At 40.9% G+C, this 25,562-nt stretch overlaps 2 protein-coding genes across 13 annotated transcripts in view; both read right to left on the minus strand.

The window, feature by feature from the left end:
• Positions 1 to 360: 360 nt before the first annotated feature.
• On the minus strand, positions 361 to 16,816 carry LYVE1 (lymphatic vessel endothelial hyaluronan receptor 1). The gene is made up of 6 exons (XM_048852761.2): positions 16,440 to 16,816; positions 10,183 to 10,345; positions 9,941 to 10,080; positions 3,552 to 3,833; positions 2,209 to 2,287; positions 361 to 1,496 (listed from the first exon to the last, which is right to left on the minus strand). Exons 1-6 carry the CDS (start codon positions 16,534 to 16,536, stop codon positions 1,310 to 1,312), a joined length of 948 nt encoding a protein of 315 aa, XP_048708718.1. The 5' UTR covers positions 16,537 to 16,816; the 3' UTR covers positions 361 to 1,309.
• A 4,467-nt stretch (positions 16,817 to 21,283) lies between these two features.
• Positions 21,284 to 25,562, minus strand: part of IRAG1 (inositol 1,4,5-triphosphate receptor associated 1) — a 137,967-nt gene continuing 133,688 nt past the window's right edge. For all 12 annotated transcript variants that reach the window (XM_048852734.2, XM_075129410.1, XM_075129413.1 and 9 more), the window contains one exon: positions 21,284 to 24,713. In XM_048852734.2, the coding sequence (XP_048708691.1) occupies positions 24,473 to 24,713 (241 nt within the window). In that variant the 3' untranslated portion in view covers positions 21,284 to 24,472. The remainder of the gene's footprint in view (positions 24,714 to 25,562) is intronic.

Raw genomic sequence — 25,562 nt, forward strand, 5'->3', positions numbered from 1 at the left:
TTATTTCCTTTCAGACAACGAGACGCTTATTTGGGTACTGGTTAGAGCAACTCTGTGCTAAAATGGCTGCCATAGCAGAAGATATTTTGCAATATGTCTTTCAAACTAATCTGCCTACTGAAGGGCATTTTTAACAGCAAATGTTATCCAAAATCTTTGTTAATAGAGATATGTAGTACATTTGGTATTTAGACTGCAAATTCATGTTTAGATTATGCAAGTATTATGAAATTAACATAACACCAGCCATGTGTTTCTGTCTCTTTTCAAAGTATAATATTGAAGCAATGTGTACTGTTTGGATTTTCCTGGGAGGTAGTTTTCATGAGACTAATAAATAAAACAGATGTAACAAATATATATATCTACTGTACTTTATTTTCTTATTAAATGCTGTAAACTTCCCATGACACTGGGTATCCTTTTCTTTTGAAAACACATTGAAATAGACATTAGAGACCTTTATGATACAGATTGTGATACAGTTTTAAAGGTGTTTTTTCTGTCAGTTATCTGAAGAAGAATGATGCAGTCTTGAGTTTAATAAATAAAATTGTAAATTATGATACAGTGATATACCCAAGAAAATACTTCATTGTTGATTACATTATACTCAGTATAAATATCTTACTTATCTTTATAGTAAATCTAAAAGTACCCTTGTTTGGGAACTTACAGGCTAAGGGGCTGATCCTGCAACCCTTACCTGAGTAATCCCCACTCATGCCAGCAGTCCTTTTGAACTCAGTGGGACTACTTGTCTGAATGAGAAAGGGTTGCACGATCAGGTATTAATTGTGGATGCTATTACATTAGCAGACAACCTCCAGGATAGAAAGAAACATAAATTTTATTTTAGATGTGTTGATCTGAATTTTATGCAAACAATTATACACTGTATCTCAATCAACAAGGCATTCTTAGACTTAGTTACTTCTTGTTAAGATGGAAAATGTTGAGTTGTGAGATGATTGTTTGTTTTTTTAATATTAATATGAATAAGATACCATGTTTCTGCAAAAGAACATTTTATACCAAAGAGGAAGTGTAATTAATAGTCATAGAATGCTGATTGTACAAACATTTGAACTAAGGAATATGCATTCACCTTGCCAGTATTTACAGTAATATAATACCCTAGCTCTTATGTAGTGCTTTTTCTATCAGTAGATGTCAAAGCACTTTACAAAGAGAGGTAGGTATCATTATCCCCTTTTTAAGATGGGGAAACTGAAACAATTTATAAATGTTTTGCTAATTCTGAATTCTTCATTTTAAATCTGTCAAACTTGCTGTTATATTTATCCTTTCAAACTTCTGCTTCTACACATTTTACTGTGGCCTCAGGCTTGGTTTGAGGCTCTTCTGCCTTTTTCCCATTATTCTTTGGTTCCTTCTCAGGAGCACTGTCACTTGAGTTAGCTTCTTTGATGACTTTGGCTTCAATCCTTTCTTTTTGGGGCTCCTTGTTTGAAAATGGGAAGGTTTTCTTGTATCTTTAAATAGAAATATTAAAACAAATTAGAACAGAAACACTACCAGGTAGCGTACATATTATGAGCTCTGAATAATCACTGAATAGATGAAATACAAAGTATCTAGAATTATCAACTGATCCTGCAGGCCATATTCAAGCAGAACTCCCACTAAAGCCATGGGGATGCTGAATTGGTCTCCCTTAAGTGGTCACATGGTTTTTAGACTTAGTTCTTAAATATTTTTAAATCAGACAACATATATCAGAAGTAGCAATACATAATGATGAAACTAGATGGAATGTAATTTCAGACATATGCAGCTTTTAGACTGGATTTAACAATCCATTGGCTTGAATGTCTGTCTGCATCACTTTGTAAATGTTAATCTTTCTGAACACAACCATAATTCAAGAATAAGAACTCTTCTATCAGGACTGGGATGGTAGAAAGGTACAAGAAGGAAAACATACTAACACTACAGCAGATACTTAAATGCAGACAGATGAGCTGACATGCAGAAATCACACACCTGGCACATGATTAATTGATTAAGCTCCTTCCTATGACAAGCCATCAGCTACAACAACAATAAAGTTTATCTGCAGAGCTACAGATACGCACATTTCACTCTTCTTTGTCATATGTTTTAATTAAATTTGTACTGTATACAAATATGAATATTCATCAGCCGTAATCTAAGAGTAAGTACATTATGAAAGAAAGAACTTACTTTCTGATATAGCAGACTGCAAGAACAGCCGATGCTATAAAGAAGATGAGTGCCAGCACAAGGAGTGCAATGGGTACACCTAAAGATAAAAGGGTATCGATAATTGAAGTGTTTATCTTGATTTTTAAAAAATATTCTTAGTTCTTAAATCAGCCTTTCTGAAAATTCATGTGCCTAAGGTCAGATTCTGCTAAAGACAGCCTTGAGTAAGTGAGCCCAACCCCCATGGAAATCTCTAGTTCAAATTCACAATGACCTAAACAGTGGTGTCAATTACACTCATTTTGCACACCAGCTAAGGGGAAGTTACACTACTTTACCATTTACACCCAGTGCTTCTTCCATTAAAGTCAATGGTAGTTTTGCCATTGAGTTCAAGGGGAACAACTTCAGGCCTGTTTTGATATTTAGACTATCATTTTTGTCACTGTTGAATATGAATTATCTCAAAATAATCTTTACTGTCTATTAAAGCAGGGGAATTTAGAGAAATACATCACTACAATGATTTTGTTCAGGTATATGGCATGTTGTCTTGTTCTTTAGGAAAACATCCTATGTAAATTGTATGTGATTGCATTCAAAATATAGTCAGTCAAAGGAAAGCTTTTTTAAAAACCCTTCAGTTAAGGATTGTCATCAGGATTATTAAACAGGAGACAAGAGGTGAGCTGATGTTCTTTCCAGGCAGATAATGAATACTGGATGAAAATTTCAGAGTCATTACCCATGGAAACACATTTATTGTAAAACTGAAGGGCTAGGGTTTGCCAAAGATTTATATCCAGACTGCTCTGTTAGCTATTGTAATCTACACAGTCGCATGCATGCATATTTTATTCTACACCATATTTTCCAAGTAGTACAGTAAAAGTTGAGGATCAGAAAGATATAGTGATTATTGGCATGTCAGAAAATGATACAGTTTTGCTTTTTTTGTTTAACATGAGGTTTTGTGTGGGTGTTTTGATTGCTTTATCCTGGCAGGTGAGAGAACCAATTAGGTTTTTCACTTGTACCAAGCATGTAGCGTGTGTTGGCAAAATTCCCATTGACTTCCTCAGAAGTAGGAACAGAACTTATGTGGTAAAATTCCACTGATTCCTATTAAAAAGGTAAGTGAGGTTATATTTAATCCTCCACAAATATACCAATTAATTTTCAAAAGAAAGGAGTTTCCTTTGTGTTACTAGTTTTGGCTTTGCAATTCCTTACATTCTTATTCTGCCCTCATACACTCATGCATAACAATCCTTGATTTTGGTTGTAGCTGTGCACATGTCCCCACTCTAAAACACTATTTAATAACTAGGGTACATATAAAAAAGACATATAGCCTTTACCTCCAAATACAACACTATCATTTGTAAAGGCAGCTCGGTTTCCATTAGGCACTGCCATCTCCTCTTCACTTTCCCAAGTAGTCTGTACTGTTGGTAAAATGGTTTCTGTTACGCATTTTATGCGAAAGGTCTTCTGACGTATTCGGGGTTTTGGTGACTCAGGAGCAGTAGGCATCTCTGTGATGCCCTGAGATGAAGCTGTTGAAGATGAGTTTATTTCTGGATCTGTTGCAGGTAACAGGGTTGTATCTGTTTCTGGTATGCATGAATCAATCCAGATATCTGCAAAGGGGGAAAGGAAGTATAATGAGTTGCACTGGGCGCTATTGCAAAATTTTGCACATACCTAAGGCAAACCACACATTGATCTATGGTGGATATTTTCAGAAGTTTTTCTGAGGGTATGCAGTGAGGTAATCAGATGACCACTCCTCATACCTATTGATACTAGAGCGACAAGGTCGGTGAATAATAGCTTTTATTGGACCAATTTCTGTTGGTGAGAGAGAGGAGCTTTCAAAGCTTACACAGAGCTCTTCTTCAGGTCTCTGTGTAAGCGTGAAAGCTCCTCTCTCTCACCAACAGAAGTTGGTCCCATAAATATATTGTCTTGTCTCTCTAATATCTTGGGACCAACACAACTCTGGATACAACTATTGATACTGTTTATTATTATGTATTTATTCAGAGAGGCTTAGATTTAGCATGTCTAATTTTAAGTATAAGAGTAATTCCAGATTACTCACCTCCTTAAAGTTAGGCACATGCTTAAGTACCTTTCTGAACAGGGACCAAAGCCCACAAGTGTGACAAAATTCCTTTTACAATGGCATACAAAAGACAAGATCCTTGCCAGAAAGAGCTTACAATATAATTTCCTGTGTGGCACATGACAAGGAAACAAAACAAAATGGAGGGAAGAACTGAGTAAGAACACAGGTTACATTGTCATGTGGTTACCCAGCATTCTGAGGTTAATTTACATCATTACAAGTGGTGCTATGAGCCCTGCCTATTATTGTGGTTATCCAACACTTCCCAGTATAAGCCCCCGATTTCACCTGCGTATAACTTTGCCAAACTGTAACCATTTGGACTGAAATTTTATATGCCTGACGTCTGCCTCAGACTGATTTTTTTTCCAGCCAAAGAAATTTAGGGCTTTCCAAGAAGATGATTAGGGAAAAATATGTTATTTTGTTCATGTCAAAACATTCAGGCAACCTTTTCTTTGAGAGGTTTTAGTGTCCACATACTTTGGATCAGGGACTTGAAGTTTGGCAGTGGGGTTATATTTGTGTCAGGAATGTGTTTTTCTGTCCCAAAGAAAATCCATGCAAATTTGGCCAAGCTATAAACCTTTGAAATCTGCAGTTTGCACATGGTCCCAATAGGGTTGCCAGGTGTCCATTTTTTGACCAAAATGCCTGGTCAAAAAGGGAGCCCAGTGCCTCCAGTCAATACTGCTGACCAGGCTGCTAAAAGTCCAGTTGGCAGCACAACAGGGCTAAGGCAGGCTCCCTACCTGCCCTGGTTCCGTGCAGCTGCTGGAAGCAGCGGCATGTCCCCTCTCCAGCTCCTATGCGTAGGGGCAGACAGGAGGCTCCCCATGCTGTCTCCACCTCACGTGCTGGTTCTGCAGTTCCCATTGGCTGGGAACCACAGCCAATGGGAGCTGTAGGGGCGGTGCTTGTGGACTGGGCAGTGTGCAGAGCCACCTGCCTGCACTTCTGCATAGGACTGGAGACAGAACATGCCGCTGCTTCTGGGAGCTGCTTGAAGTAAGTGCCACCCGGAGCCTGCACCCCCTCCTGCACCCCAACCCCCTCCCACATCCCTGATCCTCCTCCCACCCTCCAAACCCCTCAATCCCAGCTCAGAGCCCCCTCCTGCACCCAGAACCCCTCATCCCCAGCCCCACACCAGAGCTTGCACCCACAGCCGGAGCCCTCATCCCCTCAACCCCCCCCCCACACCCCAAGCCCTGCCCTGATTCTCCTCCTGCCCTGTGAACCCCTCAGTCCTAGCCTGGAGCACCATCCTACACCCCAAAACCCTCATCCCCAGCCCCATCCCAGAGTCTGTACCCCCCAGCCAGAGCCCTCACACACCCTGCACCCCAGCCCCAGCCCAGAGCCCCCTCACTCACTCCGAACCCCTTTGTCCCAGCCTAAAGCCTTCTCCTGCACCCCAAATCCCTCATCCCTGGCACCACCCCAGAGCTTGCATCCTCAGCCGGAGCTCTCACCCTCTCTCACATCCCAACCCACTTCCCCAGCCTGGAGCCCCCACCTGCACCCTGAACTCCTAATTTCTGGCCCCACCCCGGAGCTCTCACCCACGCCAGCACCACAACTCCCTGAGCCAGCCCAGTGAAAATGAGCGAGTGAGTGAGGGTGGGGAGAGTGAGTGACAGAGGGAGGGGGATGGAGTGAATGGGGGCGGGTCCTCGGAGCAGTGGCGGGGCCTTGGAGGAGGGGTGTGGTAGGGGTGGGGCAAGGGTGTTTGGTTTTGTGCAAGTAAAAGGTTGGCAACCCTATATCCTAATGTGGGTTATATAAGGACCTGATCTGCAGGGACAGCCAGTAATTTAGACAAATTGCATAAATGATGCCTGTAAAAAAAGTGCATCTTTAAAATTATAAATGGAAAACTGGAATTCTGGGTAAGGCTGGAGTGAAAATGTGACTCTAAGGAGGAATTGATCATTGGTTCTTGCTGGTACTCTTACATAATCTGAAAACTATAACGTTATCTACATGTTAACCAGCTGAATATGTTATAGAAATAATGGGTGGAAATGACTTATGTACAGTTCTTAATATGAGTCCCAGGTGGGACGTCTGATGACGCATTTTCATTCACAAAGTAAGAGGATAGATGACACAGAGTTGTTCTTTTTTCACTATGGCCTTTAAGTGACTCTGCACACTGCAGCTGGAAGGTCAAAATGCAGCAAAATGAGCTCTTGCCAAATACTTTTGTTGTAAGAGCTCTAGCAAGAGGCAATTTGGCCATTAAAATAAATGGTGATTCTTCAGTCCCTATATTAAATAAAAATCGCTTCCTAATAGCATTCAACAGGCTTAATTTGCTCTATTAAATAATATGACAACAATGTAAAATAGTGACAATTCTCTGTATTTAAACCTGCAAAAGTAAGGAATTCAGGGTTAAGATTGCCACTTTGTCTTTACACAGCTCATCTTATTATTCATAGGTGTAGTACAATCCAAAATACTACACAGATAAAAAAAGCCACATTGTAAAAGAACAGTTCAAGCATACACAGACATGATACAGCACATACAAAAGCAGTGACGTCAAAAAAGCATAGCTGTTTAAACAAGACACTATCTGAGCTAACCTCCCACATAGTTCATAAACCCACACATGAGAGTTCTGAACTGTGGAGAAGGATCAAGTTTACCCCAATCATGTCTTTTTTAACTGGACTGTATAAATGGCTAATCCATTTCTGACACTGCTGTTCCTACGGATATGTCCAAGGGGTACCTCCATCCTGGATTTTTCTCACATCACTCCCACTCCAACACGGCTACTCATGAAGGTCATTAACAAATTCCTTCTGGCCATGTCTAATAGCCTTCTCTCTAACGGCCTCACCCTCAGTCTTTCTGCCCCTCTGACATGAATGATCTCTCAGTCCATTGTAATCACCTCTCCTTCCTACGTTGCCATGACTTGCTACTCTCCTGGCTTTCCCCTTGCTTTCCAGCCACTCTTACAGCATCTCTTTCACATGTCTGGCCACTTTCCTTCACTGAAACCCTTCAGAGTTTCATACATAGTCCTCTGGTCTTCTCTCTTTACACATTGTGAAGGATGTGGGGCTGGTCTGTAATAATTTATGAATACTGTATATGATCTGGTTACTGGGGTAGTTACTGTATTGGGTTAGTGGAATGTCTACTGCATTTATATATTGATTTAATGTAATAGCAGGGCTGTTAAGACACTAGCAGGAAGGGAGCACAATGTCTTTAGATAAGTAACCTCTCAGTAAACATGGTGGATGTCATTAAGAAACAATGCCAAGGTATTATGTTTAAAAGAGGCTACATTATTTGCTCCAGCCCAAGGTTACACTCTGTTTTGCCCAGGCTGGGAATGGACAGATCCAAAGGACTTGAAATGGTTAAAAAGTGAGTTGTTGGGAGACGGGGAGCCAGTTGTTCAGGGCTGTTCCTAAAGAACAGGGTGACATGGACACCGGCCCAGCTGAGGGAGTATGAAGCAATTTAGCTTTCCAAAGATTCCAGGGGGATGGAAAGCCTTCCATAAGAGAGCTAGGCATATAGACTGTTTATTGTGTTAAAATCCTTTTTCTCTTTTGCTTTGCTGTGTTTCTATGGTTAAGATTAAACATTATTTTGTTTTAAGATAGTCAGCTAGTCACTATATTCACTATTGGCCACAAGCTCCCAAAGGGAAGAATTGCTGGGGCCAAACCAAGGAAGGGAAGAATTGTGGGACTCCACCTCAGGAGAGGTAAGGACATCAGGCCTAACACTTGAAGCGTGAACTCAGAGAGACCAAGGAAGGGGGTCAGAGATGCAGGAGACCTGTAACCGTGACACTCATATTCTCCCATAACCTCAATGACCACTTCTACAGTGATGGCACCCACATTTCTCACTCTACTCCTGAACTCCCTTCTTTTGCCCAGTCTCAACATGTCTATCTCATTTGATTTCTCTTGCTGGATGCACTGTCACCATCTCATGTTCAACAAGTCAGAACAAACCTTATCTCTTTCCTCCTTATCCTTCTCTTTTACCTATCTTCTCTACTACCGTTGACAATATTATCATTCTTTCTATTACTTAAGCCAACAATCCCTAGGCCATGTTTAACTCCACTCACTCTTTCTCTCCTAAGATTCAGGCTCTAGCTAATCCTGATGTCTTTTTCACTGTAACAACTCCAAAATTGTGGGTGGCACGGGTATCGAAGGCTGGGGGAAGGCTAAGCCTCCCCAAACAACCTTGCATGGTCCCGCCCCTCTGCCCCCAGGCCACTTCCTGCTTCCTGGCGCTGTGCTGCGGGGGGCTCTTCCCCCCGCCAGGCTGGGGCTGGGGCTAATGGGGGCCAGCCTGCGCTCTGGGACTTGGGGGGGACGGGGACTGCGCCACGCAACCACCCGGTGCTTCAGGGCTGGGGAAGGGGGGCTGTGCCATCTACCCACCCACCCGGCACTCTGAGGCTGGGAGAGGGGAGCTGTGCCCCCCGCCCAGCATACTGGGGAAGGGGGCATGTCCCCCACCCAACTGCCCGGCGCTCCAGGGCTGGGAGGGTCCCAGGACTGGGGAAGGTGGTGGCGGCCGTGCCGGGGGGTGTTTGGGCTCCAGCAGGAGGGGTGGGGCCTTGGGCAGAAGCAGCAGACCGGGCCAGGGGCTAGCCTCCCTGAGACTGGGATTCACCCATTGCCCATCTGCAAAATCCATCGTTCCATCTCCCCACAGCAACCGAGATATTACTTCATTTCCTAGTTGCTCTCCACTCTCTCATCTCCCTCATTCTAGGCCATTAAAAATGCTTCCATCAAAATCACTTGCCTTTATTGCTGTTTTTTCCACATTCCACTATTTCTTGGATCTAAAAAAGTTCAAACTTCTTCAGTTTACATTCTAGGCTCTCCAGAATTTCTCTCTGCCCTCTGTCCTATCTTCAGTAGACACGTAGAGCAATCAATCATTGTTTTCTTTATAACAGCCTTTAATATATTTGAAGACTTATAAGTTCCCCTCCCATCTTTTCCTTTAGCTTGGGTGGAGTCACTAATGTGACGATCTAATTTCTCCCCTTGTTACAGGACAGTATGAAGTAAAATACAAGGCTGTATAAATGGAGATTCTGGGAATACGTGACAAAGATGGCTTTGGAGTTTACTAGCTTGTATGGACTTTAGCCAGAATAAATGTATTTTAACTTAGGTATTTTTAGATTTAATTTAGTTTGTTGGGCCATTTTTTATTTTTGCAGTAAAATAATATATATCACGAAAGAACATTGCTGTTACTGAAGGAGTGTAAGCTAGCTGTGCGTTTGAAACATTTTCACTGGCACAAGCATGACTGAGCATACCTAAGGGCTTCACATAGCTGACTCCACGTAACTGAATGTAATGAAGACAGCCTTATTCAAGAGCTTTAATAACAGCATAATTTTATTAATTTAGGTGAACTAAATGGAACGTCTGTCCATCTAGCATCTTGCATTTAGCAATAGCTCTTTGTTTTCCCCCTGGAGGGGAAAGATGCAATCCGCCATCTAAGATTAGGAAAAAAGCACAAACAACAATTTTTCTATGAAGATTTGAAATAATAAAACTAAATGTAACGACTCTAGGTCTCATGCCTACTTACCTGAAGAATTGAAGCAGAAACCATGATACTTGCGGTGGAGAGGGACTTTCCAATCTGCTACTCCAGTTTTGTTCTGACCACATTTTGGATTTGGGATAACCCGAGAAATGACAAGCCATTTATCTGCCACCCATCCAAAGCTAGAATAAAAAGTATCAGACCCTTTAATGTTGGATGCATTCACAAGCATATTGTTGTATGTAAGGAAATGGACCTGCTAAAAGCTTATAGACTTCACGTACCTGCATGTTTCAAAGCCATGATTCCGGGCCTTCTCAACCTGAGTTTTGCTTGCCAGCTGTAACCCCAGCTGTCTACATGCACTTTCTGCTTCTGAGAAATTCAGTTTTTTTGGATGAGAAATTAGGGTTATGCCTGCGGTCCTGCACTCCTGAATGGTGAGATCTGTAAATTAAACATAAATATTCAAAGTTATTACCTTAGAATTTATTCTTTTAAGTAAGTATCTGTGTGTGTAGTGGTGCATATTGTTGTTCACTTTTTCAAGTTTTATGGGTATTAGGGCATTAACTCTCCAGTGGAAGGTAACTCCTCTAATGTAGCCTTTTATAAGAAAATAATCGGTTTTGTTCACCCCAACAGTCTAATAGTTCAGAGAGTGAGGAGGACTCGTCACCGTGGCTAGACTATGAAAATGTATATTTAAAAAAATTAATCATAGATGGCAACTTTGAGCCTGTGCATGGGGGCAGTCATCTTGCTAAAGAGGATGTCATTTGTGACATGTGCATGACAGCCCGATGGGTGGGCTGGAAACCAGTTTTCCCACCCAATTAATAATATCTTAAAATAATAAAACTTGTGCTTACGATAAAACACGACTGACTTCAGCATAGTGAGCTTCACACAGTGACAGGGTTACAAGGCCTGCCATGGATGTCAAACATGGTTGGAAGCATGCGGAGTTTACCCACGAAAAGATGTTAGAGGGATTTTGTAATTTTTAATTATGTCACCTCCTCCCTGCTGAGCTGTAACTTTTTAGGCCATTGGGGAACTCAGATGCATTTTTTTAAATGATATCAAAGGTAACAAGCTTCAAGCATGGGCCAAATTAAGTTACTTATTATGTTTTACCAGAGGTGCTGGAACAATGTGGATAGTGGGGGTGCTGAGAGCAAGTGAATCAAACTGTAAACCCTGTATATAATGGAAACCACTTTCAAGCCAGGGGGTGTGCCAGCACCCCCCGCACCCCTAGTTCAAGCACCTATGTCTTTTACACACGTTGGGCTAGAGCCCCAGTTGTGCTGGGGCGGTGCTTGGTACAGCTGAGGGGGATGGGCAAAGGTGGCTTTACCCCCACCTTTTTGTGCTCCTCCTGGGGGGGCCAGCGAGCTGCTTCAAATTTCACCATCTTGCAACAGCCCCCAATGGGCAGATAACAATTGCTGGAGCACAGTGGCATTTTGGCCACACCCACTACATCAAGAACTGGGAAGGGTGACCTAAGGCTGGTTAGATCAGCCTTACACTAAATGGGGATTCTCCTGTGCTGGCTTTAGAGCCCAAAGCAACTTTAAGGGGACAGAGAGGGAGGGGGGCAGGATTTGGCTCTTTATCTCCATGTGACATTCCACCAGGGCCATAAGAAACAAAAAGCTCCATTTTTTTAGGTATAGTAGCAGCCAAGCTAAATAAACAAGGAACAATACACTGTAGAACAAACAAGGAACATTGTAGAGACCAAACAGAATGAATATACAGTGGCAACAAAAAAACAATAAATAAACAATAACTGCTTCTCAGATATTCCCTTTGGACTGTACTAGCCACCGCCATGCATACATTTATGGATTAGCCATAAAAATCATGCAATAACCAGGTTGTCCATACAGCCTTGGGGGTGGGGGAGGGGGGCGATGGGGAAATGAGGTATCCATGGGAATATTTTCCTCTCTGTCTGTGCTAGATGCGGTGCTTTGCAGAGAGGAACTAAGAAATATTGTAGTCCTTGGAGCATGATGCCAGACAAGAGCACTGCTCAGCAGGGGTGAGAGTGGTGCCGCTGGGCGGGGGGGAAGGTGTGCCTGGGTACCATAGTGCTCAGCTCAGACAATGAGAGTGATCTGATTGCGAAGAGAACATAAATTTACCTTATCATTTCTTCTTGGTGGTCAATATATCCTCCATTTGGTCCGACTCCTCCTACTTCAGTCAGCGCCTCCAGACCTAACCCACACTATTCTAGACTGTTCCGTCTCCCCTTTTCCCTCCCAGTCAGACCCAGCCGTCTCCTGCTGGGCCTCTCCATGTCCCAGCTGCAGCAATGCAGATCCCACGCTCCTCTCTGCTTCTTAGACCTAATCCATCCTCTCCTTTCCTGTCTCCAGGGCCTGCTCCACACTTTCCTTCCTTTCATACTATTTACACATGATCCCTTCCCACCCTTTCTATGTTCAGGCAGTCTCTCCTGCCCTTACCCTCCTCTGTCTCCAGTCCAGTCCCTGGATTTCCTCAGCATCTATTAAAATTTGGCCAAGTGGACCTTTTAAAGTGATGATGGAAGTTTATTAATGACCAGCCATATTAATGACCAGCCTTAATTTTCTAATCCTCACAAGGACATTGAGAAATACAATGCCGCTTTTCAGACTGAGTTGAGCTGCTGATTGAATGGAACTTCCTCACACTTGACAAGTTGGCTGGATACTTGAAAATGCCTGACTGATGCATAATATACTCAACAAAAGAAATATTTTCATATGAGAAAAGCAGTCAACTAGATGTTCACCCGATGAATTGGAAGAAGGAAGATTCAGTATCAGAAAATGAGGGCTCAGTCGGTAGGAAGGAAAAGAAAGCAGAGTGAATTGCAGATAGAGTGCAATTTTTTAACCTGAAAAATACAAAAGAAGATAAAATGCAATGTGTACCTGAAATTAGCATTTTTGAAACAACATGGAGAAGTAAAAAGCACCTTTTTGGACAGTTATCAGCTTTAGTGTAAACTACAACTAGTTTTACAACATCAGAAAAAGATTAGAAGCAAACAGCAACCACCCAATCATCCTACACTTTTCATGACTTCCTAAATCGTCTCTCTGAGTCCTGTGATGAAGCACACTGAATTTGTGTTGGAGGCAGATTATTCCTTAAGAAATGTATTATCCTTTGGCTCCACAAGCTGCTCTTAGCTAGCCTCTGAGCTCTTCTGTACTTGGCTGGTCTAACAGCAAAAGGATATCTTCATCTTGAATCATATGTTGTGCATTTGCAGGAGAAATCTACTTCATTAGAAGAACAGTGGAATTGATTGATTAGGAGAAAAAAAAATCTGAGAATAAGGCAAAGCTGGTGGGTGCAGAATAGAATGAAGGACTTGAGCTGTTGTAAAGTGAGGGAGACACTTCTGCTTTCATGTGATCTAGTCTCTTTGCTGTTTCGGGAAACTGCTGCTGACGTTTCTGTGTTTTTCCCCAGATCCTCAGTTCATATTGCGATGTCCTGTCCATGAGGTGCTGGGTGGGTTGCTCTGTCTACTGGCAGCAGCGAGAGACATTCTTAAGCTGCTATGGTGAGAAGGATCTTTGCCTGCTGGGATTTTCAAGGGAGGCTAAGACTATGAGGTACCCAAATCTCATTGAATTTCAACAGGAGTTGGGCATCTAATTTCTTTAGGTGCCTTTGAAAATCCCAGCCATAATTTGTTGCATAGAACCCTTCAGTAGATAAGAAAAATAAATCAGTTTGACATCGAAATCTGGTTGTTTACATAGGTAGAAAGAAAATGTCCTCTTTGCAAAGTGTGACTAAATTCACTTACAGAGACTGACAAGCTCATCCCTGCTGTGCTACAGCAACCTGCATGATAATAGCTACTGAGGACATAAATGAGCAGGTCATCTTAGGCTGATTTTGAAGATGGGGGCTGAATTAGAGGATGTCTGAGTTTCATTTGACCCATGACAGAAAGATTGCAGCTGGCCCTCAAGGCCTTTGGAAATTACACAAGCTAGAATTTTAACTAGCTGTTAAAGGTGTGCTCCTAAAAGGAAAGGTATGTGGTATCTATGACTAATACAGTGAGTTACGTAACAAGGTTCATTTAGCTCAAGTGTAGCTTTCTCTGTATGGCACATTCACTAGTGCTTTCTCCCATCTTCCCTAGCTCTGACTTATGGGTTAAGAGTTGTGTTGATCAAAAAAGATTTTGGTGCTTTTCGAAAAATGCTTCCTAAGTGACTTAGAAGCCTACACCCCATTTTCAAAAGTAACACAGGCACTTAAAAGCCTACATTTCACTGACAGTCAATTTTGAAAATAGAACTTAAGCACTTTTGAAAATGGTACCCTTATACTTTCCTTTCCCTTGTTAAAGATATATCTCATTTATAACTGATTCTGCTGTCCTCCAACTTACACATCGTGAGGGGAAATAGTCTTGCACTCGTTCTTGGAAATAACAAGTTTAAGCGTGTTGGGTGCCTCTCTTTTATTTGATGCTGCAGTACAGCAGTGTTTCATATCTTCCTTAGAATTAGGCTTTGGAGCTTCTGCATTGCAGCTCCTCCAGAGAGGCCTTTCTGACAGCTGCCATGTGAGTTGGTGGCAGTCAGACTCTTATTCCACTAACAAATTTTCTATGTGCGTTTTTGTGTGTGTGTGCTAGAGCCACACAGGAAGTGAAAACGTCTGCTGGTGTTCTGAACCAGCAATTCTGTTTTCCTTTGGTGGAAAACGGGTCCTTCCTCTATCGACAGTATGAAAAAGCCTGTAATTGATTGATCAACATCATGACACTGTGTAGTATGACCAGCAGCATAAAATGTGGCATTGGCAGTAATTCACAAAGCTGTGGAGAAGAAACTGAAGCAGGAGTTATTGCTTCCTATGAAATAAATTACAATGCTGACTCTCCCTTCTCACAGTTTGTCGGTCTCCCAACAGTCTTCCCCAATCACTGTCCAAAGATAAGGGAGTTGCTTGCTGACAAATGTGTATGTATAGTCATTTGCTTGGATACGATATTTCCATCTTCTCCTTCCATCATTTTGTCTTTTAAATTTTGAGCCCGCTGGAGCCGGGATTGACTTATTTGTGGCACACATTCCCACTCCACAAGGGGTTCTCAGACTTTTTTGCACCGCAACCCCCTGCTGACACCAAAATTACTACACAACCTCAGAAGGGGGGGGGCCGATGCCTGAGCCCACTCGAGTCCCACTGCCCCGGTGGGAAGGCCAAAGCCCAGGCCCCACCACTCTGGATGGGGGGGGCCAAAGCTGAAGCCATGGAGGCCAAAGCTGAGTCCGCTGCCAAGGGCTGAAGCCCTCGGGCTTTGGCTTTGGCCCCAGACTGTGGGGCTCGGGCTTCAGCCCTGGGCCCCAGCAAGTCTGAGTCAGCCCTGGCGACCCCATTAAAATGGGGTTACGACCCACTTAGGGGTCCCAACGCACAGTTTGAGAACCGCTGCACTACACAATCCACCAACAACTAATCAGCAATCTCAGTTTTCTTGGCGCGTTTACTCCCCTCCTCCTTGAACTGCTCTCTCACCTCTAATGGCAGTCCTGCCAAGGCGGGGCATCAGGTCATATTGGTGGAGGGGATATGCCTCCTGTTCACTATGTTGTACTTGTTTGCTAGCTGAAGAGCAGACTTCAGCTTTCATGGCTTGCAAACCAAGTCCCCAAGTACTTTCTTAGAAGAAGCATTAACCACATAAAAATTAAACAAAAATGTTTCATAAGAAAATTATATGACTATATGTTAATGGAATTATGATGCAACCATTTTGCAATTGAGAGCTATTTAAGGTAGATGCTCCTTTATTAATTCCTGAAATACACTGTCTTTCAAAAGTGGGAACTCCCAAGTGTTTGGGTTATTTTTTCCTTCCAATAGTAACCAGAGGCAGACTTCATTACCTATAAGCTATACTTCAAGAATCATGCCTATGTCCCTGAGAACTTTGTGGCAGATTCATATTCACTGTTACAATATTTCAAAATCAAAACTAACAGTTTACACTTAAAATAACATTTTTCTAAGGCACCCAATGACCCATTTCATGCACATCCTGCGATTAGATAACCGCTCAAGAGGTTTTGCTGTGGCAGCTTCCAAAAACATTGACATCTGGCCAGATTTTCACTTATTACTACAAATATCATCAAAAACACATTTGAACATTATTAAAAATGAATCAAATAATTGGACATAAATATTCAGTGAAAGATATTCACAAGCAAGAATGTTACTGAAAATATTCTCTTTTGCACTTATTTCTGAGAAATCTGTGGTTTCATATGCCTACAAATGATAGGTTACTTTAAAATATATACACCTACAGAGTTATACATACTCTCAGATGTAATTATACACCTGCATATTTTATTTGCAAACACACTGATTTAGCAAATATCTTTTCTGGAAAAAAAGAAAGAGAAAGATGTAAATTGGTTTTCTATCTTGAACATATTTTTGGACATTGGGAAAAAAGTTGCACACACTGAAAAATTGTAAGAAAACATACCTTTCACATTGAAAGAGCCTTGAGCTAGGAATTTCATAATCCAGATTGAGAGCAAAACCCGGGTAACTCCAGAATAAGTTCCCATTATCATTAGCATCAGTAACAAATGAAAAAACGCAGGGTGGGTTGTTTCCTACGTTAAAGACAATGGTGTATTGCCAGTCCCTCGGTTGTGGGCTTTGAGGTGACTTTCTTGATCGCTACTTAGATGCCACTGTACTGATTCACTGAAAGAATATCAGCAAATATTTGTTGCTCAGCTAAAAAGGCATCTACTGGTCAAGGGCAGTAGCTGGAAATACATGACGTCCCCAGAACATTTCACAGCTGCCTGTCTGGAAAATTCAGCTAATGCTGACTCAGAAAACGTACAGCTGAGGAAGAGAGATAATGCAGTGTTAGTCTGTCAATCTTATAAACAGTTTGCAAAATATTTTTCTCTTGCTATTCCTTTTGTAACTGTTCCTGTTTAACTGAGTGTCAGCTCATCACTCATGTAGTGCATTCATTTGTTAATCAACATGTCTAACCTTTAGTATAGAGTACTGGCAATCAGCATTCCTGGGTTACGGTCCCAGCTGTGCTATAGACTTTATATGTGACTCTTGGGCAAGTAACTTAACCTTTCCATGCCTAACATTTCCAATGTATAAAATGGGTATAATAATGCAAAGGTTGATTGAGGCTTAGTTAAGCAAGGCATAGATTTGAGGATGGCCTACCTTGGGCGGGGAATAAGAGAAATGTCTCTGGGCATTTTCCCTGGATTGTTTCACCAAGGCTGGTGGGGGAAGTTGAACATGTTACTGAATTAAACTTTTGGCTCCCAAATGAAAATCCCCAATAAACCACCTGGCTCATGGAATGAAGGGGTCCTGCTGCCAAACCTTGGAGAACTTGAGAGTCACAGCAGACATAAGCCTTCTTGCAGGGCCTTCCTGTGCTGAATCTAGATCCCTGACTTTACCATGACATTTTTATGCCCCTTCATGTTTTGGCCACCATTCCAGAGGACATGCTTCCATGCTGATGACACTTGTTTAAGAGTTAATTAAATTTGGGACTGAACTCCTTGGGGGAAAATTGTATGTCCTCGGCTTCTGCCATATACTTCATGTTATAGCAGTCTCGAAGGATGACCCAGCATGTTGTTCATTTAAAGAACACTTTCACAGCAGACAAACTGCAAAGAAGGTACCAATGGGAGATTTCTAAAGATAGCCACAGCACTCGACCCAAGGTTTAAGAATCTGAAATGCCTTCCAGAGTCCGAGAGGGATGAGGTGTGGCGCATGCTGTCAGAAGAGCAACACTTAAAAGAGCAACACTCCGATGCAGAAACTACAGAACCTGAACCACCACCACCAAAAAAAAAAGAAAAATTAACCTTCTGTTGATGGCATCTGACTCAGATGATGAAAATGAATGTGTGTCGGCCTGCATTGCTTTGGATTTTTATCGAGCAGAACCTGTCATTAGCCTGGAAGCATGTCCTCTGGAATGGTGGCCGTAGCATGAAGGGGCATATGAATGTTTAGTATATCTGGCACGTAAATACCTTGCACTGCTGGCTACAACAGTGCCATGTGAACGGCTGGTCTCATTTTCAGCTGACGTAAATAAGAAGCGGGCAGCATTATCTCCAGTAAATGTAAACAAAACTTGTTTCTCTTAGTGATTGGTTGAAAAAGAAGTTGGACTGAGTGGACTTGTAGGCTCTAACTTTTTACATTGTTCTGTTTTTGACTGCAGTTATGTAACAAAAAATTCTACATTTGTAAATTGCACATTCACAATAAAGGGATTGCACTACAGAACTTGTATGAGGTGAACTGAAAAATACTATTTCTTTTGTTTTTACAGTGCAAATATTTGTAATAAAAACTAATAATATAAAGTGAGCACTGTGTACTTTGTATTCTGTATTGTAATTGTAATCAATGTATTTGAAAATGTAGAAAACATCTAAAATATTTAAATAAATGGTATTCTATCATTAACAGTGCAATTAAAACTGCAATTAATCATGACTATTTTTTTTAATCTCATGATTAATTGCTATTACTTTTTAAAATCGTTGACAGCCCTAATAATTAGAATAGCCAAATTCTGTCCAGAATTGTTGAAGTCTATGAGAGTTATGCCTGACTGGATAGTGAGATCAAAAGGGTTTTAAACAAAAACATTAGTGACTGAAGTATTAAGAACCTTTGTAACAGTATAAAGTGTTAAAATGTGAGATTTTTCACAGGCTTTTGGAACAGCTAAAATGGAAATTAGAGAGAAAGAAGCTGGCCTTAGGCCAGGGAAGCAAAATTAGAGTTTGTTTTTCATTTTAACTTACCTGGTATTAGGATCAGTGTTATGACAGACATATGTCTATTAATGCAAATTAAACAAATAATTTCTTAGAATATGTGGTCAGGAAAATTGTCAGCATCTGGCGCCAGATTTTTAGAAGTGCTGAAGTTTCACAATAATATTTAGAAATGCTGACAAGCATTGCTAATCTCAGAGAATTTGTGATTTTTGTGAGAGTGACAATCTGAACATTCGTTAGAGTGTGTCTCCAAACAGGAGACTCCAAACAGGGCTCTGTGGTGCTTGGTAAAGGGACCATGTGGGATGCACAAGGGTGAGGAGCAGTAGAGAGTCTCAGTTCAATACGATCTATTTACAAACGTCAGGACCTTGTTTCAGGGTGCCAACACCACCTGAGGGAGAGAGGGGTGTTTCTAGAATAACAAATGGCCTAATAAAAAGTCCAAACCCTTTACCCAGCTTCTCTAAAAGTGGAAATATTAAAACAAAGAAACTTCAGAAACAGACTTCAACGAGAGACTGCTGAATTGGAATTAATTTGCAAACTGGAAACCATTAAATTAGCCTTGAATAAAGACTGGGAGTGGATGTGTCATTACACAAAGTAAAACTATTTCCCCATGTTTATTTCCCCTCTTCCCCCACTGTTCCTCATACATTCTTGTCAACTGCTGGAAATGGCCCACCTTGATTATCAGTACAAAAGGTGTCCCCCCCCGCTGGTAATAGCTCACCTTACCTGATCACTCTCATTACAGTGTATATGGTAACACCTATTGTTTCATGTTCTCTGTGTATATAAAATCCCCCTACTGTATTTTCCACTGCATGCATCCGATAAAGTGAGCTGTAGCTCACAAAAGCTTATGCTCAAATACATTTGTTAGTCTCTAAGGTGTCACAAGTACTCCTTTTCTTTTTACAGTTCTCTTGTGGCTTTGTCAGTCTTAACCCCTCTCAGAGGCATAACAGCCCCTCACCTAAAGATATGTCAATCTTCATTCTTCTCCCCTCTCTAGGATACAACAGCAACATCTTCCCACTAGCCCCTCAGAGTAAAAAGGGAGCTTGTGCCCTCCCTGTTCAACAAGTACCAGCCTTGGGGCCCTTAACAATGAAGGAGGCATTAGTTCTGAGTCTGACCCCCAACTCTCTCTCCTTCTCTTCTCCTTCAAAGCTACTTCCTTTGCCTTGCCACAACCACCACCCTTCCTTGGAACTTCATGCAACTTTTCACTGGCTTTTTCAAAATGCCCAACTAAGGTTTTCCCGGGCCTCTCTTTCTCTCTCTCTCTCTGTAGAGACACCCACAGCAGGTCTTGCTTCTTCCCTGGTCTCTCTTTCACACAAGAAAAGAAAGCACCTTATATCCATGCCACCTTTCATATCATGCATTGATGCAAGGCATACATCTCTCATCAGTGTTGGGAACTAGCCCTCCTAGAATTCTACTCATTCTGTCCTGAACATGGCAACAAGCAGTGTCAGGCCTGTACCCTACCATAAAGGGTCAGCGTGCCCTGTTTTACAGGAATGCCAGCAACACCCAAGACTTGTCAGAAGAAAGTTTAAAAAGTCTTTTCCCATTGAGAAAGGAGTCTGCCACTGGTATAGCTAATCCTGAAAAATACCACTGCTTGTTTCTTCTGCATCAGGTGATAGTAGAAGTTGAGAATAATAAATATAAATCAGAAGCTAAGAATTGTAGAAAACTGATAAGGGAAGCAAAAGGCCAAAGGCCAACTCTATGGCTAGTAGAGTTAAGGACAACAAGGAGGAGATTTTAAAGTTTATTAGGAACAAAGAGAATCCTAACAATGGCATTGGTCCATTACTGGTTGGAAATAGTAGAATTGTCAATAGTAATTAAAAAAAAAGGCAGAAATAGTCAATAAATATTTCTGTATTGTGTCTGAGAAGAACAGTTAATGTAGTCATATTGTATAATGATGATGTAACATTTTCCATTTCGATAACAACTCCTCAGGAGGATGTTAAACAGCAGCTACTAAATTGCATCCAAGAGTTTTAAAAGAGCTTATCAAAATGTTGATTTTCAATAACTCTTGAAACAATGAGGAAATTCCAAAAGACTGCAAGAAAGCTAAAATTGTGCCAGTATTTAAAAAGGGTAAATGGGATGACCTGGGTATGCAACAGAACGAATGTAAACCATTAAAAAGTGGTGAGATCATTTAACAAAGGCTACTTTCATCTTATTAGAAGACTATGCTGCACACTTTCTTGGCAAATAACAGGTTTCCTTAAGATATACCCAAAGTTCCAGAAGGACATAGATTGCTCTTGCGTCACTGGAATGAGAGTGAGAGGGGCACCAACACTTTATACTTCTATTCAAATTACACAGTAAACCAAGTGGAAGTAAGTGTGGAATGGAAACCTTAATTACTAGCTCATCATTAAATTGTTGTTATGGTTCCTAGCAAGAACCTGTACAGGGGTAGGTCAGTTTTAGATAACGTGCGCGTGTCTTAAATAATTCTTGTGCTGGGGATTGAAAGGACGTTGAAACCATATTTTTATTTCAAAACTCAAGTATGTGATACTATACAGTACAATACTAGCACACTGGTGCAAGGTCTTACAGTGTTACAAATTTAAACAATAGGATACACAAAAATAGTGCCCCCTTTCAATTCTTTCTACTAAAAACATCAGTGCTGTGCATGAGAAACAATAAACGTGGCTTGCTGAAGCAGAAAAATAAATATTGCACCCCAAGAAAACTATTTCCGTATTAATAGTATAAATAATTGACCTATTGTTTGTAATCTGACATGCCTTATGAACACAGAGAATAGAAGTTTTCTTTTCAGAGATAGTTAATTAAAATCAGACTGACAAAATTAGATTTTAAAAGTTTTTGAGCACAACCCTAATTTTCACTAAACACAAAAGTATATTCATTAATTAGTTGAACAAGATAAAGTATTTAATACTCTGTTACTGTGTACTGTTACTGTAATACTCTGTTACTCTGTACTGTCACTGTGGGGCTATTATTTTAAGTGGGCAGCTTAATTACAGTAGGTATAAAAATAATCTCCAAATTATTTTTCACTTTATTTCATTTTCATCTTTTAATCCCCTTTAAAACACCTTGCCCTTTGCCCATCCTTTCCCCCTAAGCCCTTAGTAACCAAAGACTCTGGAGGCTAAATTCTGTATATCTGACCCATGGGAGAAATTCTACTCAAACCAATGGAACAACTCATGGGTGAAATTCACCCTTGTGCAGTGAGCTCCCAAAAGGCCGATGCACTAATTAAGTCCCAGATAGGATGTGCATGCCCTCTCTACAGGGGCAAATTTCACCTTGTGGTCCAGATCCACCAAAGCACTTACACATATACCTAACTTTAAACATGTGACTAGTCTCATAGAAGTCAGTGGGATTCCTCACATGTTTAAAGTTAGGCACAAACATAAGTACTTTGCTGGATCAGGGCCCATGTGAGTAAGGGCACAGGGATTTGGCCCTGGCTGAACCACAGGAATGATCAGTACCAATGCTTTGTTTTGTAAAGGGCACCTAATCACACTAATGCTCAGGTCATCAAACATACTAATTTCACAATTTGAGTAAAGTCCATCTTTTGGAATGGAGGAGTCTGAATCTGCCAGGCCTTCTAGCTGCATCCAAACGGATAGAAAATTTATAAAAACTCAATTGTTTATTTGATTCTTTGCTGTTTACAAATAGAGAACAAATGGCACATTTCCTTTAGCCTTATGGAGCTTCTTTAATCACTTTGATTCCTTTACTCCTCCAGAGATGGTTTTTTGTTTTTTTTTAAAGACACCAAATGGTTAATTCAAGCACTATTTGTTTAGCAACAGTGGTGGCCATCTGATATTTTCCTGGAACAACATCTGCCCGAGAAATACGGTAAAAGAAGTGAGTTAGTTAACATTAAAGAGAAAAATCTCTCCGGAGAGCTTTGTTATTTTTGGTGGGAGAAATCGGAGTTAAAACACTTCTGAGTCAGTTAAAAACCTTTATTCTCCCAGCTAGTTTCATTTGCTGAGAGTTTGGGGACTATATTGAAAGAAAACATCCTGCTACTGGCTGCAGATAAGTCAGAATTAGGTACTGCACATGGCTTCCTTATCCTTCCCAAGGGGAAACTGCCGTTAGTCACTCAGTAAACTAGATTCATAATCCCACAAAACACCGACACATCTGAGACCCAACAATACTCTCCAGTGTCACACTCTCTTTAAAAGTTCAGTTGTATTCAAGTGCATAGCAATGGAAAGATGAACATACTTGACCAGAAATCCCAACTCAAGTTCTGTAGGTACATACAATATACTCTTAAGTGCCAGACATTTCAGTACCTTAGCCCATGGGTGAATTCTCTTCAAAAATGATTTGGCCATTTTGAAATTATACATGCACAAAAGCGTCGACCTTGGGTAAATATTTTCTTATCCTTCCGTGAGCTTCTATAACTCACCAATAAGTGGCTCATTAAAAACAATTAATCTGTGATGGCCTCATAACTTGTTGGAGTTTTGAAAATATATTAGAACAGCTAACACACACAGCATTTGATTCTAAAATGAGCTGCTGCATGTGCACAGTGACCTCTTTACGTGAGGACATTAAATCAGTAAGCACTTTAAACACACGCAGGGCTCAGCTCTGACCAGTGTTATGATGGTGTGCAAGGGCATGAAAAAGACACAGGGAGTCTCTGTCTCCAGTGCAAGCAGCTGGTCAGAATCCATCCATAGTTCACCTGCTGGCCTTCACCCCTTCTCTTAGTGTGCTGTAGTCTGAGGTTTAGGGGATATGTCTAATCTGCCAACTGTAACTGTTTTGCTGCAATCAATAGCAACTGCTAGTGGGGAGTGCACTGCACTCTTGTTCAGAAGAGCAGCAAAATGCACCACATAGCATGTCCCTTTGACATACAAAGAGGCTCTGAGACACACTGGGCACTTGGTCTGTTTGCCACACAGACCTGGATTTAGCCCTTAACATGAACCCTCTTCAAACAATGGAGTGGTTTCCCTCTTGCAATGCATTATGAATAGCAATACAAAACATATTTAGTCAGCATTCCATTTTGCACTGTTGCATGATTATTGGGCCAACCTCATCCTTTGTGTAACTCATATTATGGAAATATACCAAGGATAAATTTGGCCCAGTATAATATTTTTAGTCTTCAGCAGAAGGCTTTTCTTTCCCACCCACTCATTCTAAACAAGGACATTACATTTTTAAAAAAATCCTATATATAACTGCTGTGAAAGTTATGACATCAGTCAATAAAAGCCAAGAAATGCAAAGTTAAAGCAAATACTTTATCACTGGTAGCTTTTATAGCTTTCCTCAAAAGTGCATGAATTAAGGTTTAATGTATCAGTCTTCCCTTTGAATATCCTGGCTAATGCTGGTGACTGTCACAACCTTGGCATGATTTAAATGTGACTTTATTTGTATGAAGTCATATCAGTCAGATACAATTATCATGACAAAAAACCAGAAGTATTTATCAGATGGTCAATTTCACTAGGTAAATCACAATCCATTCCCAAGCCTGATGGCATAGAATAACTAGTGTGGCTTACTGATCACATTTAGCAACAGGAAAATGACAAAGTGCTACCTTGCTTTAATAATCGTGTTTTAAAGTGTGTGCTTACTGATGTACCGTAAATATTTTATAATTTGTTTATTATTCTGTGCCTTGCTCATGCTGAAGTCCTGAGTTCCACCAGGAGTATTGCTGGACAGCAGAACAGGTGGCTTTCCCCTCGGGTCCATCTGATAATTCAACACAGGAGTTGTATGAATGGTAGATCCCCAACAGCGCAGCAAAAACGATTATCGCAGCTGCTACAATCCAGACCACATTCCAGTGTTTACACAGTTTTGGGTACAGTATATGTAAATAATTAATAACAACTTCAAGTTTGCTGTAAAATGGAAAAAAGATATAAGTGTTCTTCTTTAATAATTATATACAAGTCAGTTACCTTAATACTTTGACTATTAATAACTTTGCAATTATATGCTGTACCATCTTGCATAAAAGGACCAACACACTCTGCTAGATAAAAAACATATTGTTATGTCCTTTTTACAAATACATAAACAGAAATGTAGATCCATATTAAGTGAGCTACTTTTCCAGAGTCCCGCACAGGGACAGACTTCCAGTCCCCTGATTCCCTCTTTCAAAAAGGCAGTCCCATTACTAGAATCTGACAATATTTCAGGTCCTGTTTAGCTCATAATTCGCTTAATTTAAATAATTTTAGAATAGTTCCTTTCCAATATAAGTCTCCATGACTTGCCAGTAGGGAGGCTGACCTTTGGACCATGGATGGGCCACATGTTTGCAGAGATTTAGAAGAAGGGTGAATTACAGGGCAAAATATGGTGGCCCCTAGAATGAAGAGGATCTTTGGGTTCCTCCTAGAACTGCCTCAGCTTATGGTCAGATGTTCTACCTGTTCTGATCAATGTTCTGTGCTTCTCTAACATACAAATGCCTGTTTTTTAAAATATAAGAATGTGTATGTATAATCAAATAGAATGGGTACATCCGCACAAGAACATCAACCTATCCGCAAGAGGAAAAGGCAATTAGCTGCAGCAAGCCTTGTAAATTATGTATCAAAGGCTTCAGGTCAGGTGTCCAGTACTGGACTCAAAAGTCCCATTAAACAATTTAAGAGGAAGAAGCTTCAGAACCTTTATTAAGTGTTACCGTCCTTTTCAGTACACATCCTAGAATTCTCATCACTTTTGCTCATGATTAG

This window comes from Caretta caretta, chromosome 6 (assembly GCF_965140235.1).
Source record: "Caretta caretta isolate rCarCar2 chromosome 6, rCarCar1.hap1, whole genome shotgun sequence".
NCBI lineage: Eukaryota > Metazoa > Chordata > Testudines > Cheloniidae > Caretta > Caretta caretta.